Source organism: Vombatus ursinus, unplaced genomic scaffold (assembly GCF_900497805.2).
Source record: "Vombatus ursinus unplaced genomic scaffold, bare-nosed wombat genome assembly UNPS02014158.1, whole genome shotgun sequence".
NCBI classification, from domain to species: Eukaryota; Metazoa; Chordata; class Mammalia; order Diprotodontia; family Vombatidae; genus Vombatus; species Vombatus ursinus.
Window position 1 is genome coordinate 6,535,480 of NW_020953936.1, and position 16,359 is coordinate 6,551,838.

The 16,359-nt window shown below is 39.0% G+C and overlaps 1 protein-coding gene across 2 annotated transcripts in view; it reads right to left on the minus strand.

The window, feature by feature from the left end:
• SMU1 (SMU1, DNA replication regulator and spliceosomal factor) overlaps nt 1-15,089 on the minus strand; it is a 32,681-nt gene extending 17,592 nt beyond the window's left edge. Inside the window, exons 1-6 of one of the 2 annotated variants that reach the window (XM_027859041.1) lie at nt 14,955-15,089; nt 13,769-13,979; nt 9,194-9,346; nt 4,887-4,997; nt 4,161-4,289; nt 2,167-2,286 (exon numbers count right to left, since the gene is read on the minus strand). In XM_027859041.1, coding sequence (XP_027714842.1) covers nt 2,167-2,286; nt 4,161-4,289; nt 4,887-4,997; nt 9,194-9,346; nt 13,769-13,979; nt 14,955-14,980 — 750 coding nt within the window. In that variant the 5' untranslated portion in view covers nt 14,981-15,089. The remainder of the gene's footprint in view (nt 1-2,166; nt 2,287-4,160; nt 4,290-4,886; nt 4,998-9,193; nt 9,347-13,768; nt 13,980-14,954) is intronic. The other variant, XM_027859042.1, reaches the window with a different exon arrangement.
• Nucleotides 15,090-16,359: the final 1,270 nt, after the last annotated feature.

Consider the following 16,359-nt stretch of genomic DNA (forward strand, 5'->3'; position numbering starts at 1 on the left):
GGATGCTATGTTTAGTTTGTGATGTTTTCAGGCCTCTCTCCACCCACATTTCTATTTCACTTCTGCTTTTACCCTTGCCTTCTTTGTATGCATTAAGACAGAAATCTCTTAATGGTTGCTCTGTAGAGCAGAATTATACCTTAAGCTCCTTTACTTTTTAGAATCTATTATTCCATTTTCTCTGGTGATTTTGGGTGGGTGCCAAAGAGTCTTGTGTTATTTGAATTCTTTTGCATTTTGAGTTTTTTCTACTGGTCACTTGCATAATTTGTTGTCAGTGGAATAGTTAAATTTAACCATTAAGTCTCTGGAAATTTGAAGCATAGGTTTTTTTTCCTCCTGGAGGTAATCTATGGATTCTTTTAATTGGAACTTTGTTTTCTGTATTCAGAAGTTCTGGGCAGTTTTCTTATGTTATTTCTTGTATTATGGCATTCATATTTTTTGCTTGGGTTCTTCTAGGAGCCCTATAATCCTTAAGTTCTCTCTATGTCTCCTGTTTCAAAAATCAATAGGTTTTTCCCCAGACTGTCCTTTACTTCTATATATTTGTATTCCCAATCTCTTTCATTTCTTTGGTGAGACTTGGCATCATGAATTCAAGTTTTTGTATTTTGCTTTTCTGCTTTCACAATTCTTTTTCAAACCATCCAGCAACATCCTATGGTGGTTTCATACACTCTTAGGAATCCACAGGATCTTCTGCCTCATAAGGTAGTGATTCATTTTCCTTTGTCTTGCAATACTTATTTTTAGATGTCTGTACTCTTTTACCTAATCTGGAGGCCACAGTCCTTTCTATTACTAAAATTTTCCTTGTTGGTTTATTTACTTATTTTCAAAGTCTTGAGTTTTATTCTTCCTGAAATCTTTAGCAATTTCAGTTTTTTCTCCCTTTCTTACAGTTCTCTATTGCTCATGTTCTGACCTTTTCCCTTTGATAGTGGTTTCTCTTGGGGCCAGACTTCAAAGCTAGCTCATTGTCTCCTCCCAAACTGAGCAATTCATGATTTACCAGCTTCAGTCACTGCCCCAAATCATTTCTGTCTGTCACTCTTTTTTTCATTTTACTGGATTGTTTAGTCTATTCCCATTTAAAGTTGTAAGTTAGGTTTTTATTTTCCTCCATTTATCTTTAATATTTTTTTTCCTCCAAATTGAGATTTTTTCCCTCTTCCTGTATAAACACAGTATTGTTTCAAGTTATTTCAGCTTAGTGCAATACGTTATAGCCTCCATACTTTATTTTGTAATCCCTGTGTGGGTTTCAAGTGATTCATTTTCCTTTGTCTTGCAATACTTATGGGATACAGAACTTTTCCTAGATGGATGTTGGGGTTTCTTTCTAAGGCTTAGTTGAGTGCTGCAGAGGCACCTACACATATTCCCTTTGATCTTTAGCTCTCTGATTGAGCTCTTTTGCAGTACAGAGCACCACCATGCTGCTTTCGCAGCTTGAGCAAAGGCCTGCCTTTTGGATTTCCATGATACTGGGAAGAGGGAAGGGTAGAACTGAATTCTGTTGTGTTGGCTTGTTCTTCATTGCTACTGGAGTGTGGTGGGCAGTGGGGGAGGGGACACTGTGTGAGTGCACTAGGAGTTAAGGATTAATCTTCTCTGCAGTTAGCTTCTTGAATTGTTAATTTTGTTTAAGTTCTTGGTGTCTTAGAACATGGAAGACAGCTGAAATTGCTTTATCTCTTGTGTATAACTCTTATTCTGGAGAGGTCTGAGAGATCATGATGACTGGAGAAAAATGCCTATTCTGCCATCTTGTTGGTAACACGACCCCCATACTTTCTAGGCTCACTCAAGTGCAACTTGTGACTTCAAGTTAGTAGTTCCCTCCCATCCAAAAGTTACTTCTCTGTGTACTTGTTGTTTTCTCCCAAAAGAATGTAACTTACTTGAAGGCAGGAACTGTTTCATTCTCATCTTTGTATTCCAAGAGCCTAGCACAGTGCCTAGTACAGAGCAGGAACCTGTAGATTCACTCCAACTAGCAGTCTGCTGTTTTCTTAACAACAGTTAACTTTGACAGTTTCAGGAATATTGTTTTCTCTACCATATTTAAGAGTTCAGATTGTATAGCTAAAAAAAAACAAACCTATCTATAGTCATCCATTCTTCCACCAAGAAAATTTAAGCACTTTAAATTTACATTACCTTCCTAATTTTTCCAGTTGTAAAGTTCCATACTTCAATAAATCCATCAACAGAGCCAGTTACCAGATACTGGCCATCTGGAGAAAATCGAGCACATTCCACATGTGATTTCTGGCCAAACTGTTTTAAAGAAAAACAAAGAACACATATTTTACTGAAGGTTCCCCCCCCCCCCCATCTAAACCCTAACCATCTGGTAATGCTGGACTATCTCACAGAATAAACTAAGAATTCCTTGGTTGGTCTCATTGAAAGTTTCGAAGGAAAAACTGAGAGAAAAGCAAATGTCTGCTTTCTAAGGGGTCTTTGCTTTGGAATTCCAGGATCTGTTGGTAGGAGCTAAGTCCTTTTCTTAGACTGTATTTTTGCCAAGGCCCTTCAGTTCAACTACTTTACTACTTTATAACAGGGCTAATGGCAGAAAGTGCCACTAGTTCTAACTGACTATATCAGATTCTATCTAGTTTCCCTCTAGGGGTAAACACTATATAAGTATTTACAGGTATCACTTTCACCTTTTAGAGTTACATCTGAAAACTTCCCAAATATCCTTAATATTAATATTAATATAGACATTTTCAATATTATTGATTACTATATACAGGCACTTTTCATTACTTAAATTAAGATAGTGAGATAATATATTTTAATAGAGACAACACAACTAAGAAACCTTCACATGTTCTTTATCTACTTTTTTTGGGAGGTGGGGTATATTTACCTAATGAGGAAGCTAAGGCTGAGATAGGTTAAGTGACTTGCCCAGGTGTCACATAGCTAGGTAAGTATCTTAGGTAGGATTTAAACTTGGATATTCCCAACTCCAAGTCCAGGACTCTATCCACTTTGCCAGTTAGATGCCTATTTATTGTGATAGAGTGGATAGAGGTAACTTTGGAGTCAGGAGGACTTAGGTTCAAGGCCTGCCTCTGTCACATACTACCTAAGTGACCATGGGCAAGTCACATAACCCCTCAAGCGGTCTTGATTTTATCAATACAAGGAACTCCCTCCACTGATGAAGAAGGGCAACTCATTTTTCGCTTATAGTCTTTGGGTTGGCTACAGCACTGAGGAGTTACGTGACTTTCCCACAGTCACACAGGTAGTATGTGATAAAGGCAGGTTAATTCTCTATCCACTATGTTACAAAGCCTCGCTTTAACTACTTCATGTTTATAAAAATGCTTAAGTACTTAATAGACACGTAATAGTCACCAAAAATTATCTTACTGTGAAAGTTGAAATGTAATACAAAAGATCAATTCAACATTCTGTATCACTGCTAAAGATCTTAAAGATTGTAAAATGCTTTGTAAATTTGTATTAAATTTAACTTGAAACCCACACAGGGATTACAAAATAAAGTATGGAGGCGATAACGTATTGCAAATGGCAATATCACTGAATATGACCTTTCTTAAATAATTCATAAATAATACAGATATTAAAAAGTAGAAAAAAGCCAGCTAATAATCAGTAGTATAGACTAGAAAAGAGATTAACATACTGCTGAACAAATAAACCCATAGAAATTATGCCAAATTCATGTTTCTAATTTTCATTAATCTATGTGTAAAATTAAATAAATTACTCATATTATCATTTGTAGAATGGGAGTAATAGTACTTGATCTACCTTAAAGAGCTTTTGAGAGGAAAGAACTTTTTTCCCCCCCTTTTTGGTGAGGCAATCAGGGTTAAGTGACTTGCCCAGGGTCACACAGCTAGTAAGTGTCCTGTGTCTGAGACTGGATTTGAACTCAGGTCTTTCTGTCTCCAAGGCCAGAACTCTATCCACTGTGTCACCTAGCTGCCCCAGAAAGAACTTTTCAAACCTTAAAAACACTATATAAATTTGAATTATTATGTCTGGGACTAGGGCTGCAACATTCTTAATAGCAGAGAGGAGTACATCAGACACTAGATACAACACTGAAGTTATATTAAAAAATGATAGTTTGCCAAGTCAGAGAAAATGTTATAAGTGCCCACCTTAATGTGTCTGCTTAACTGTGTAGGAAACTTCTCTTCTTCCACATCTTTTACAGCTGCTTTACCTCTGAACAAATCAATAGTCATACCAGGAGGAAGCAAACCTTGGTGCTGTTGCCACTTCAAAGCCTAAAAAGATATTTAAAGAAATTCAATTTAAAACATAAGAAAACTGATTGTTCTACAGGCTAACCCTAACAGAGTGGAATTTTGTTTTGATAATTCTCAGAACAGACTGGCAAATAGTTCAAGGCTACTCACGAGGCTGCAATAATACCGAAGAAAGTAAAGAAGGAAAGTTAGTAAAAGGAAAGATGAAGATGAAGTTGAATGCTGTGTAATTATAATGACCAAGCTTGACCCTGAAGAATAAAGAAGAAAATGTATCTCCCTCTCTTTTGCAGAAGTGGGGAGGAACATAGCATAATGTAATGTTAGATTAGTTAATGTGTTGGTTAGCCTTGCTGAAATGTCTTTTACCTCTCTTTTAATTTTTTGTTATACGGGATGGATCTCTGGGGACAGGACACATTTGGAAATGAAATTGATATAAAAATAAAAGGTATTAATAAAAAGGAAGAAGGATTCGATTTATTTACTTTTCTGAGTACCTTCCTTGGTAGCCTTGAGGGATCAGCTGTCGACATATAAGCAGAACTTAGTTTGGGCGAAGACCTTTTTAAATTTGTAAAGTCAATTTATACACAATAATGCATAGTCCTTTACCTGTCCCAACAGTGCCATAAGACGAGACGGAGGTACAACACTGACTTCTCCAGCTAAAGCCTGTGCAATTGCTGCTCTTCTTTTCTCCTTGCTGCTTCCATCTGGATATGCCTGGTAAAGGGCCAGAAGTGAAAATCACTACAGGAAGAAGTGGTTATAAGGTACTGATAAAATCACTTTGAAAAATCTCACTATCACTCTGGAAAACTATCTGAACTGTGAATCACAGGTTTATTTTTTAAAAGGCCCCACATTTGCATACCTAATTTTCAGAGAATCATGAGAGGAATGGCAACATAAAGTCACCTTGACATTATTATGTTTAAAGTAGTTTAAATAATTGTTGATCATTGTTCATAGTATTCTTAAAAACTTTTCAAAAAACGAGACTCAATATACCAACATAGCAAGATAACACTTTTTTCTCCTCCTTTTCTCTTCCTTAACTGTTCTCTAATTCCCTCTCCAGAAGTTGTTCTAAACCTCTTTTCTTGTCAGGTCGTCCACACCATCTCCTCCCCACTGCCTCCTTTTCAGCTGAGGACCTAACACACTTTACTGAGAAAAGAGAGGCCATTTGCCTCTTCCCTACATCTTGGAACCCCCTTGACATCATCATCATCTAACCCCCCCCCCAATTTACTCTAGTCTCTGATGAAGAGGTGATCCTTCTCTTCATCTTTGATTTCATTCTCTTCCATCTTTCCCCATCATTATCCCTACCTCCCTTTTTAAACTTTAATCTCTCCATTTACTGATACCTTCTCTGATTCTTACAAACATATCCAAGTCTTGACCATGTCTGAAAAAACTCTAATTAGTCTCTACCAACTCCTCCAGTGATCATTCTGTATCTCTCCCTACTAGCACACCAAAATTCCCAGAAAAAGTTGTCTCCACTTTCTCTCCTCTCACTCATTCACTTTTTGATCTTTGCAATCTGGCTTTCAGGCCCTCATCATTCAACTGAAGTTTCTCTCTCTAAAGTGTTCTATAATTTCTTAACCACTAAACCAATCAACAAGTACTTGTTAAGTGACTTCTAGTGTCAGTACTGTGCTGAGCTTGGGGATACAATAGATAAGACAAGTGCTACTTTCAAAGAGCCTATATTCTGTCAGGGAAGACAACATATACATATGGAATAAATATAAAATGAATGCAAGGCAGTGAGGAAGTATGGGTGGGCATAAGCAGTTGGGATATTTGAGTGGTATCTTGAAGGAAGCGAGGGATCTGTGACAAAGTGGTGAAGAGACAGTATATTCCATGCATGGGGGGCAGGCCAGCAAAAATGCACAAGGCAGGAGGAGGAAGGCTGCCTATAAAGGAAAGGCCAGGTTGGCTGGACTAGAGTGTGAAGGAAGGAGGGTAAGGTATAAAGATGCTAGAAATATAGGTTGGGGCTGGCTTGTGAAAGGCTTAAAAACCTCATTCTTCTTGATTTCTGTGTAAGATCCGACAGTTTTCACAACCCTTTTCTCCTGGCCTGGCTCTTAGATCTCTCTGGGCTTCTGTGACACTGTTCTCTCTTGGTTCTCTTCTTCCCGGTCTGACTATTTTCTCTCAATCTCCTTTGCTGGTTCATCATCTACATCATGTCTCCTAACTGTGGGTCGAAGATTAAGTTCTGAGCCCACTTCCAATCTCTCTCACTCTTTTACTTGATGAACTCATTGTTTCCCCGGGTTTAGTTATCATCTCCACGCAGATAGTTCCCAGATTTGTTAATCCATCTTGTCTCCCTTCAGCTTCAGCTATTGCTCTCCAATTGTCAAGCGAATATTTCAAACTCAGCATGTCCAAAATTGAACTTGTTATCTTTCTGAACAAAACCACATCTCTTTTGAATTTCAAGTTCCCGACCTCAGAGTCATATCTCTAACTCCTCATGCTCCTTCACCTCACATATCCATTTAGATACCCAAACTTACCATTTCTACCTGTACAACATTTCCTGCAGCTGATGCTGTCTCTCTAATTACCTGGACACCAAGGGAGGTCAGGCCCTCGCTGTCTCTCACTTGTACTGCAGATGAGGATACTGCAATGGTCTCCAAATTGGCCATCTTAATTGGTCTCTCCCTTCTCTAAATCTATCCTTCACCCTTCTGCTAAAGTGATTCTTCTAAAGTACAAGTCCCACCATGCCCTTACCTACTCAATAAACTTGGGTTCCGTGAACTTAATTTTTTTTTAAAATAACAATTTCACCATAACTGGTTTTCTTCGTAAGCCTATGTATTTTATGCTGTTAAAAACATTATCCTGAAAGGGGGTTCAACAGGCTTCACCAGAGTGCCCAGGAGTCTATGACACACAAAAAAGGTTAAGAACCCCTGATCTATTGTTTCTGGGATAAAATATGAACTATTCTGTTTGACATTTAAAGCTCTTCATAGTCTGGCCCAACCTAACTTTTCAGCCTTATTAAACATTAGTTGCCTTCTTTATTGCTCACACATGATATAACTTTCCATTTCCCAATTCCATATTTTCTTTCCATAACATATGCCCCGTGTGCCTATCCTCCTCTCACTTCCACCTCTAAGCATCTTTTGTTTCTTTCAAAACTTTGCTCAAGTGCTGCTTTCTACACAAAACCTTTCCTGATCCCCACCCACAGCTAATGCCTTACTAGCATGCCAAATTTACTCTGTATTTATTGTGTAAATATTTTTATTCATGAACATCTTATCTTCCCTGATAGAATGTAACCTCCTTGAGAGAATGAATTGTTTCATTGTTGTCTGTGCATCCCCAGAGCCTGGAACACAGTAAGCATTAATAAATGTTTGATGATGTATTCCGAGGATAACTTTTCATTCCACCAAGTCTTACAGTCAAGAGGTTGTTCTGTTTCATTCATTCATTTTAAACAATGTCGAATTTAGCTCAGAAATTTAAGTACATTAGTTTTATTCTCCTATTTTCTATGCATTTTCTTACTTCATCATCATTTTGGTGCTATTACATTCTTACTTCCTGCCAGCCCATTAGTGAGAATTAAACATTTTGATAAGGAAGAAGACAAACTACTGAGAAGAAGGAAAGCACACTGGTGTTTGGAGATACTGATTAAAGTCCCACCTCTACCACTTTTAAGCCATGTGAATCTTGGCACTCTCACTTTGGAACATTCACCTTTCTATGCCAAATATATTTAAAGTACTATGTAAATGTAAGGCACTATTACTAAAATCAGGCTTTTAGATTAGCTCAATTTCAGTTATCGTGTTCATGCATGATAACTGACAGCACCATCTTAGAGGAGACAATGTAACTCACATTTCAGACACTACGGAAAACTCTGAGGCTGGTGACTTGGCAAAGTGTGTACATCAGTATCCACATTTTCATACACTTACATACCCAAAAGGTCCTTCCAAAAAAATGTGTCTAAAAAGTGTTCATACCAACACAGAGTCTATTAGAATTCTGAACAATTTTACTTTACTCACCATAAAACTACCTGATGTGAAAAAGGAAGCATTTAGAAAACAGATAAAAAAAGAATCTAAGTGATGTAAATTTCTAGGGGCATCATGGAAGGAGCACTGAACTTGGATTCAAAAGTGTTGGATTTTTGCATCTTTATATTTATGTGACCTTAGGAAAATCATATAATCTATAGATCACTTTTTCTTATCTGTTAAATTAAGGAGTTGGTTTAGCTCAGTGGATTTTAATCTTTGTTTTGGTCATGGACTTCCCCCACCCTCAGCAGTCTAGTGAAGTCAAAGGGCCCTTTCTCAGAAGGTTTTTAAATGAATAAAACAAGATGCATAATGTCATAAAGGAAACCAATGATACTGAAATACAGTTATCAATATATATATAGTTGGTGAGGCAATTAGCAAGTGTTATGTGTCTGAGGCCAAATTTGAACTTACGTCCTCCTGATTGCAGAGCCGGTGCTCTATCCACTGCACCACCTACCTTCCCCTTCTAAATATTTTTTTTTTTGGGGGGGCTAGGCAATGGAGTAAAGTGACTTGCCTAGGGTCACACAGCTAGTAAATGTCAAGTGTTTGAGGTCGGATTTCAACTCAGGTCTTCCTGAATCCAGCACCAGTGCTCTATCCACTGTGCCACCCAGCTGCCCCCAAAACATTTTTTAAAAAAAGTTTATGGACACTAGGTTAAGAACCACTACGAATGTTAGACGATTGCTAAGGTCCCTTGCAATCTAACACCCTTTTGTCTTCTAATAATATAGATATTTAAAAAAATTCAAATTAATGAGGAAAAATAATCCCAGAAACACAGTAAGAGATTTGTTAATATTTTCAATGTTACAAGCATACCTCACGAGGATCAAAATAGGACCTGGCTAAGAGGTTCTCAAGATGAATGTATCTCTCTGGCTGAGTTTGTTTTAACATGATCATGGGGTCAGTCTGTCTCAGAAGAGACCTGGCAGCACCCAATTCACGAAGTTCTATCAATTCCAGGACAACCTAGACAATTACGAGAAAGAAAGATTTAGTATTTTCAAGGACTTCTTTTAGTTAAAAATTTCAGTTAAACTTTTGAACTAAAAATATTGCTAAGAGATCATCAATTATTAGGAAACTAAAATTTTTCTTTTACCTGGTTGGCCTACAAAAGTGACTATAACATTATTTAAATTCTGCAATCTCCAGCCATCATTTTTTATCTACTGGTTTTCCTCCTTCTCGGCATATAGATATGGGCATACATAATTTTATTACGTTTTGCTTTATTGTGCTTTACAGATACTGTGTTTTTACAAATTGAAGGTTTGTGGCAATCCTGTATCAAGCAAGTCTATCAAAGCAGTTTTTCCAACAGCATGTGCTCACATGGTGTTTGTGTCACATTTTGGTAATTCTCATAGTATTTCACACTTTTTCATTATTATTATATCTGTAATGGTGATCTGTGATCAGTGACCTTTGAAGTTACTATTGTAACTGTTTTGGGGCACCACAAACTGTGCCCATATGAGAGTGAACTCAATTGATAAATGTGTACTCTGACTCTCCACTGACTGGCTATTCCCCATCTCTCTCCTTCTCCTGAGGCCTCCCTATTCCCTGAGACACAATGTTGAAATCGGGCCAATTAATAACCCTACAATGGCCTCTAAGTGTTCAAGTGAAAGGAAGAGTTAACCCATGAGGCAGACTTCGTCGTTGTCTTCTTATTTTAGCAAACTGCCACAGCCACTCCAACCTTCAGCAACCACCTCCCCACCTCGTCCCCCATTAGTCAGCAGCCATCAACACCAAGGATTTCCTTTTGGTAATGATTGTACTCATAGCAGTAAAAGAGATATGAAGGAACTTCTCCATTTTTATTTTAAGCAATTCAGTCAACAAACATTTATAAAGCATAACAAAAAAACAAATGTGAAAGTGGTCCTGATCTTAAGGAGCTTATTAAGTGTTTACTATGTGCAAGACTATCCTAGGTACCTGCTGGGGATACAAAGACAAAAACAAAACAGCCCCTACTCTCAAAGACATTATATTCTCCTGGAGGTGAGCAAAGTGTGTGTATGCATGTGTGTGCGCGTGTGAGTGTGTGCATGTGTGTTGTGCAGTGTACAAGTGGGGCTGGTAGGCCATAACAGGTACACAAATAAAGAAAATACAAAGTAGGGAGTGATGGGGGCAAAGGAGGGAACCAAAGTGCTTTAATAATATTTGAGTAGGAAGATAACACTTTTGGTTGGGAGATGAGAAAGCTGAGACCTTACAGCAAGAAGTTTTTGAAAGACAGGGATGAGGAAGGAGTACATGCTAAATAAAAGACCTGTTTCAAAGCATAGAGGTGGGAGGCAGCATGGTGAATTTGGAGAATATCATTCCAGTATGATCAATCAACCAACATTTATTAAGTGCCTACTATGTGATAGGCACTGTGCTAGATTGAAAAGTACAGTACCTGAGTGAAGTAATGTTAAAAATCGCTAGTAAGGAAGGCAACAGGTCTAACATGGAAGGCCTTAAATGCCAAGCCAAGGCATTTATCCTATAGGACTTTTGAGCAGGGGAGTGACGTATTTGGACCTGAACATTAGGAAGGTTATTTTGGCAGTTATGTGAAGGATGGTTTGAACATAGGCGAGAGAACAGAAGCAAGATCAGTGAAAAGCCCATTATGTAAAGGCCAGAGGTAATAAGGGTCTGAACTAGGGTATTGATGGTAACAATGGAGAAAAAAGGATGAACGTGAGAAATGCTTGGGAGGTAGACATGACAGGACTTGACAAACGATTGCATGGGGGAGAAGAAATAGTCAAAGATGTCGAGGAGATTTTCAGCTTAGGGCATTGGGAAGATAATGATGTTATCAATAGAAATAGGGAGGCTGAGAGGAAGATGGGTTTAGAGACGGGGGTAGTGAAATTTTTAGTTCAGTTTTGGACAAGCTGAATTTGAGGTGGGACATTCAAATGAAGATGTCCATCAGGCAGATGAATATGTAAGATTGAGGAACTCAGGAAAGAGATTAGGGTTATGCAGAATTGACATTAACTGCATAGATGTGATAAATGAACCCATGGAAGCAGAAGAGATAACTAAGGCAAAGCGTATAGAAAGAAAAGAGAAAAAAGCCTAGGACAAGGCACTGGGGAAATATTTAAGAAGCCAGGAGAAGGAGGACAAACCAGAAAAAAGATTGAGAAGGAACGGCCTACTTAAGAATGAAGAAAGGGACAACCATTTTCTACTTGAAATTATCCATTTTACTTCCTGTGAACTTCTCTATCTCTTGTTTCATCACGAACTCTTCCCCATCCAGAGATCTGGCAGGTAATTTCTTTCATGTTCCACTAATTTGCATATATCACCCTTTATATTTAAATAGTGTACCCATTGATTTTTTTCTAGCTCTATAAAGTTATTCTCTGGTAATCTGATTAGTATACCACTGAAAAAATTAGTATAGGTAGTACTGTCATTTTTATTATATTGGCTCAGTTTACTAATTAATATTAAGTAATTCATATTTCTTCAATTATTTAGCTCTGTATTTGAGTAAAGAGTATTTTATAATCGTGTCCATTCAGTGTGTACTGGCAGGTAGGCTCCTAAGTATTTTATATTGTTGGTAGTTTTTAAAAATGGAATTTCTCTTTCTTTCTTTTCCTGCTGGGTTTTGCTGGCAATATACAGAAAGACCGATGATTTGTGTGGGTTTATTTTAAATCCTGCAACTTTGCTGAAGTTGTTAATTGTTTCAATTATTTTTTTAGTTGACTCCGTAGGGTTCTCTAAGTAAACTATCATGTTACTGGCAAAAAGTGATAGATCAGTTTGCTCAATGCCTATGTACATTTCTTCAAGATCTTGTCTCATTGCTATAGCCAGTGTTTCGAGAACAAGACTGAATAGTAATGGTGATAATGGACATCTTCACTTCACCCTTAATCTTAATGGAAAAGCTTCTAGCTTATCCTTATTACAGATAATGCTTGATCTTGGTTTTAGATAGATATTACTTATCATTTTAAGAAATGCTCCATTTATTCCCATGCTTTCTAGTGTTTTAAGCAGGAATGGATGTTGCATTTTGTCAAAAGCTTTTTCTGTAGCCGAATATATGAATTTTATTTTTTTGTTGTTAATACGATAAATTATACTTGTAGTTTTCCTAATATTTTGCATTACTGGTATGGACTCTGAAGTACCTTCCAACTCTAAGATTATGGTTTTTCTGGTCAGAAAAGGAGAAGGAAAGCTGAGAGAGCAGAAACCAAGGGAAGCACATGAATTTAGAAGGACAAGCCTTGAGAGGATAGAGTATAGTCAAGAATGAGTGCTTACAAGAGGACACAGGATTTAACAGTGAAAACATTAGGGATCTTTGAGAGAGTCTGAACAGTGATTTTTAAGGCAGAATGGTGAAACTTGAAAGCCAGACTGTAAGGGGTTGAGGAGAAAATGGGGTAGGAAGTGGTAGAAGAGAATGTAGCGTAACTTTCAGAATGGAAAGGAAGGAGAGACTTGGATGTTTGAATGGTAATTTTCAGATATTGCAAGATTAGGGAAGATGGGGGAGAACATGTTTGCAGGTGACAAGGAAAAAGCTAGGCAATGGGGAGAAACTGAAGACGTGAGACAATAACTACTGGTATAAGCCGAAGGAAAAAGGACCAAAGACACAGAATTGGGTATTAACCTTTACAATGAGAAGGATCACTTCATTTTCCTGAGATCTGAAAAAAGGAGGTGAGGATGAGTGTTCTGAGGTGTGGAAGAAAGAATGAGGGTGCTTATCTTTTGAGAGGCAATGGGGAGAAGCTGAAAGCTTTCGAAAGTTTGGAATAGCTACTGAAAGAAAAGGATTGCTGTGCAATGTTTGAAAGCTCAGCAGAGGTTACATACTATATATTTGTTGTAGATTTGGTCTATACAGTTTCACTATTTCCTGTAGCAACATCCAATTAGCTCTGGAGTAGGTGAAGAGGAATGTGAGCGACCAGAATTGAGCTGAGAACAATGGGCTTAAGAAGAAGGTATTTAAAGGTGGAGATCAGTGAACTGGTTTACAGAGGGCTAAAAGTGTTTGGGAGAGAAATGTGGCCTGAATAAGGGTGAATAACTGGGAGAATTAAGAGGGATTGAAGGACCAGAGGTCACAGTGAGGATGAAGAACAAGTTTAGGAGGAGAGGGACAGTGATAGAGGCAGAAGGACAGAATGCTGACCAGAGAAGGGAAAAATTTTAATCAAAGTTAAATGTCTTGAATACATGCAATTTCATTACTGAGTTATGAACAATTCACAATTTTGCTTTGGATCTTTCGCTACTAGAGAAATAAAAATCGAATGGCATTCATGCCTGAACATATTAACATTTATTTCAAAGGGGATGAATCATGCTAAAAGAACATGAACACAATTTTACCTGTTCATAGAGGTCAATCAGTGTTTTGTCTGGCAATTTCAGGGACTGTATAGCCTGCAAAACGGTATCCCAATGACCACTGTTAATATCTGCTACAAAACTCTCTATGCTGTCAACAGTATTCAGTGACACAGTTGTCTCTTCCTGCAAAGTAGCTAAGGCTCGATGTAAACTATTTTCCTTCAAGTACTGCATGATGAGACGTATAACACTAAAAAAGAAGAAATATACCATAAGTTTAAGTGTACGATTGCAGATTTAGAGCTGTAAAGGGCCATGGAGATGACTAAACCCAACCCCTTAATTTTACAGATGATAAAACATAGGTTCAGAGAGGTTAAATGAGTTGCTCAGGGAAACACACTAGCAAGAAACTGAAATGGGACTGGAACTAACGTCTTCTAGATTCCGAGTCCAGTACTCTTTCCTCTATATCATGGTGCCTCTCATTAAAAAAAAAAAACAAAAACAGAATGAACCTTAAGGTTAACAGACTCATGCTGTAGAGAATTCGCTAGCCACGGTAATGCTTGTCCAGGAACTGAAAGGTATTTTTGTTAAGAACCACAAATAAATAAATCAACAACGCTATTTCTATTTTCTACTGTGCTGTTTTCACCACTCACTTTTGAATTCTTTATCACTGTATATGTACAAGTTTAGACTTGCTCCCTCTACCTTAATATATAAAAATGCTTTATTAATACAAAGAGCTTTATATTAGTTTGCTCTTAACTCTATTGAGAAATAGAAATGAGGAATCTGCGGAGTGCGGGAAGGAGGCAGATCGAATGCACTTGGGGACTAAGATGACCCCAAGAACTGGGCTGGCTGGCTTCGGTGCGGAGGCCAATGGTCATCCTGCAACGGGCTGGACCTCAGGTCAGTCACGTCCGCTTCTGTCCTCAGTTTCCTCATATGTAAGATGAGAATATCGAACCAGGATCTCTGCTCCGTGACCCTAGGGTTTTTGGTAATTTCTCTTGGCGGGTTAAGGGGCCGTGAGCGAGCCGCCGGAGGTGGGGGCGGGGGAGGCTCCCGCTCCAGGACGGCCTCGTCGGGTCCGACGCGGGGGACGCCCGTGACTCTAGGCCGCAGGGTTCGTCCCTGCTCTCCCGCCTCCTTCTCCCCTCTCGCGGGGCCCGGCTCCCCCGAGCCTCGCCTTTCCCCAGTTCCCGGTACTTACTCTGACGACTCGATTTCAATCGACATCTTGACTCTCCCGGAGAATTATCACTGAACTCGGGAATTGGCGGGGTAAGAAACTCAACCTGGACCTACCGAGGGGGAAGACGCGGCCCACTTCCGGTGCCCGCTTGCGTCACTTCCGCCCGGCACCAACCCTTCCTCGCAGCAGCTCCCGGGCGCACGGGGGCGGCCTGTGGAGAAGGAGGAGAGGCCCCTTGTCACGTGACCCCGTCAGAAGGGGTGGGGCCGCAGCGGGAGGGGCCTGTGGCCTAGGTAGCTTATCAGCCTCTGGAGGCTGGGCTGAGACACCTGTAGGTTTAGCGTTTTAGCACTAGGAAAGGACCACAGAGCAGTCCTTCCTTCTCACTTTGCACAGGAGAAAGCGAAGCCTCAGCATCCTGACTCTTAAGATACTAGGAGCTGGCATGCACTTTGTAGGCCATTTTACAGATGAGAACACAGGGACAGAGGAGGGGAAGTGACTCACCCAGGGTCGCCCAGTTAGTGTGTAGAATCAGGATTTGAACTCAGGTCTTCCGCTTCCTTAAGGGAGCTTAGTGATGTGGTGGATAGAGCGCTGGTCCTGGGGTCTGGAAGACCTGAATTGATTTGTTTTGTTTTTTTGTTAGGCAATCAGGGTTAAGTGACCTGCCCAAGGTCACACAGCTAGTAAGTGTTATGTGTCTGAGGGCATATTTGAACTCAAGTCCTCCTGATTCCAGGGTCGGTGCTCTATGCACTGCACCACCTAGCTGCCTCTGGAAGACCTGAATCGAAATTCACCCTTTCATACTTAGTAGCTCTTGGACTACTCCTGACTACCTTGGTTCCTTAATCAGTAGAAATGGGGATAATAATAGCACCTACCTCTCAGGGTTGTTGGGAGGATAAAATGAGATAATATTTGTAAAGTGTTTTGCAAATCTTAACTTCTTTATGAGTGCTAGTTAATATTATCATAGATTTAGAGCCAGCAGAGATCTTAGAGACCATCAAATGAAGCCCACCTCATTTTATAAATGAGGAGATGGATGCCTCCAGAAGTTAAATGATTTGCCCAGGGTTACACGGCTAATGAGATCTGATTCCAGAGCCAATGCTCTTTCTGTTCCTCTAAAACGTCTCTAGGGTGAAGACACTTAGTTCAAGGTCACCCAGTAGAGAAAATGGGACTTGAATCCAGATTTTCAAACTTCCAGTCCACTGCTTTTTCTTTAATATTTTTCTTCTTTTTGTTGATAACAGTTAAAAACAATAACAAACCTAATTCAGGCTTATTTTTGAAAACAGGAAACTTGTCCTAAGAATAGAGGTATCTTAAATTAGCCTCTAAAATTAATTGCAATATGTACAAACTGTATCAAATTGCTTACCATCTCAGGGAGATGTGAGTGGAGGGAAAA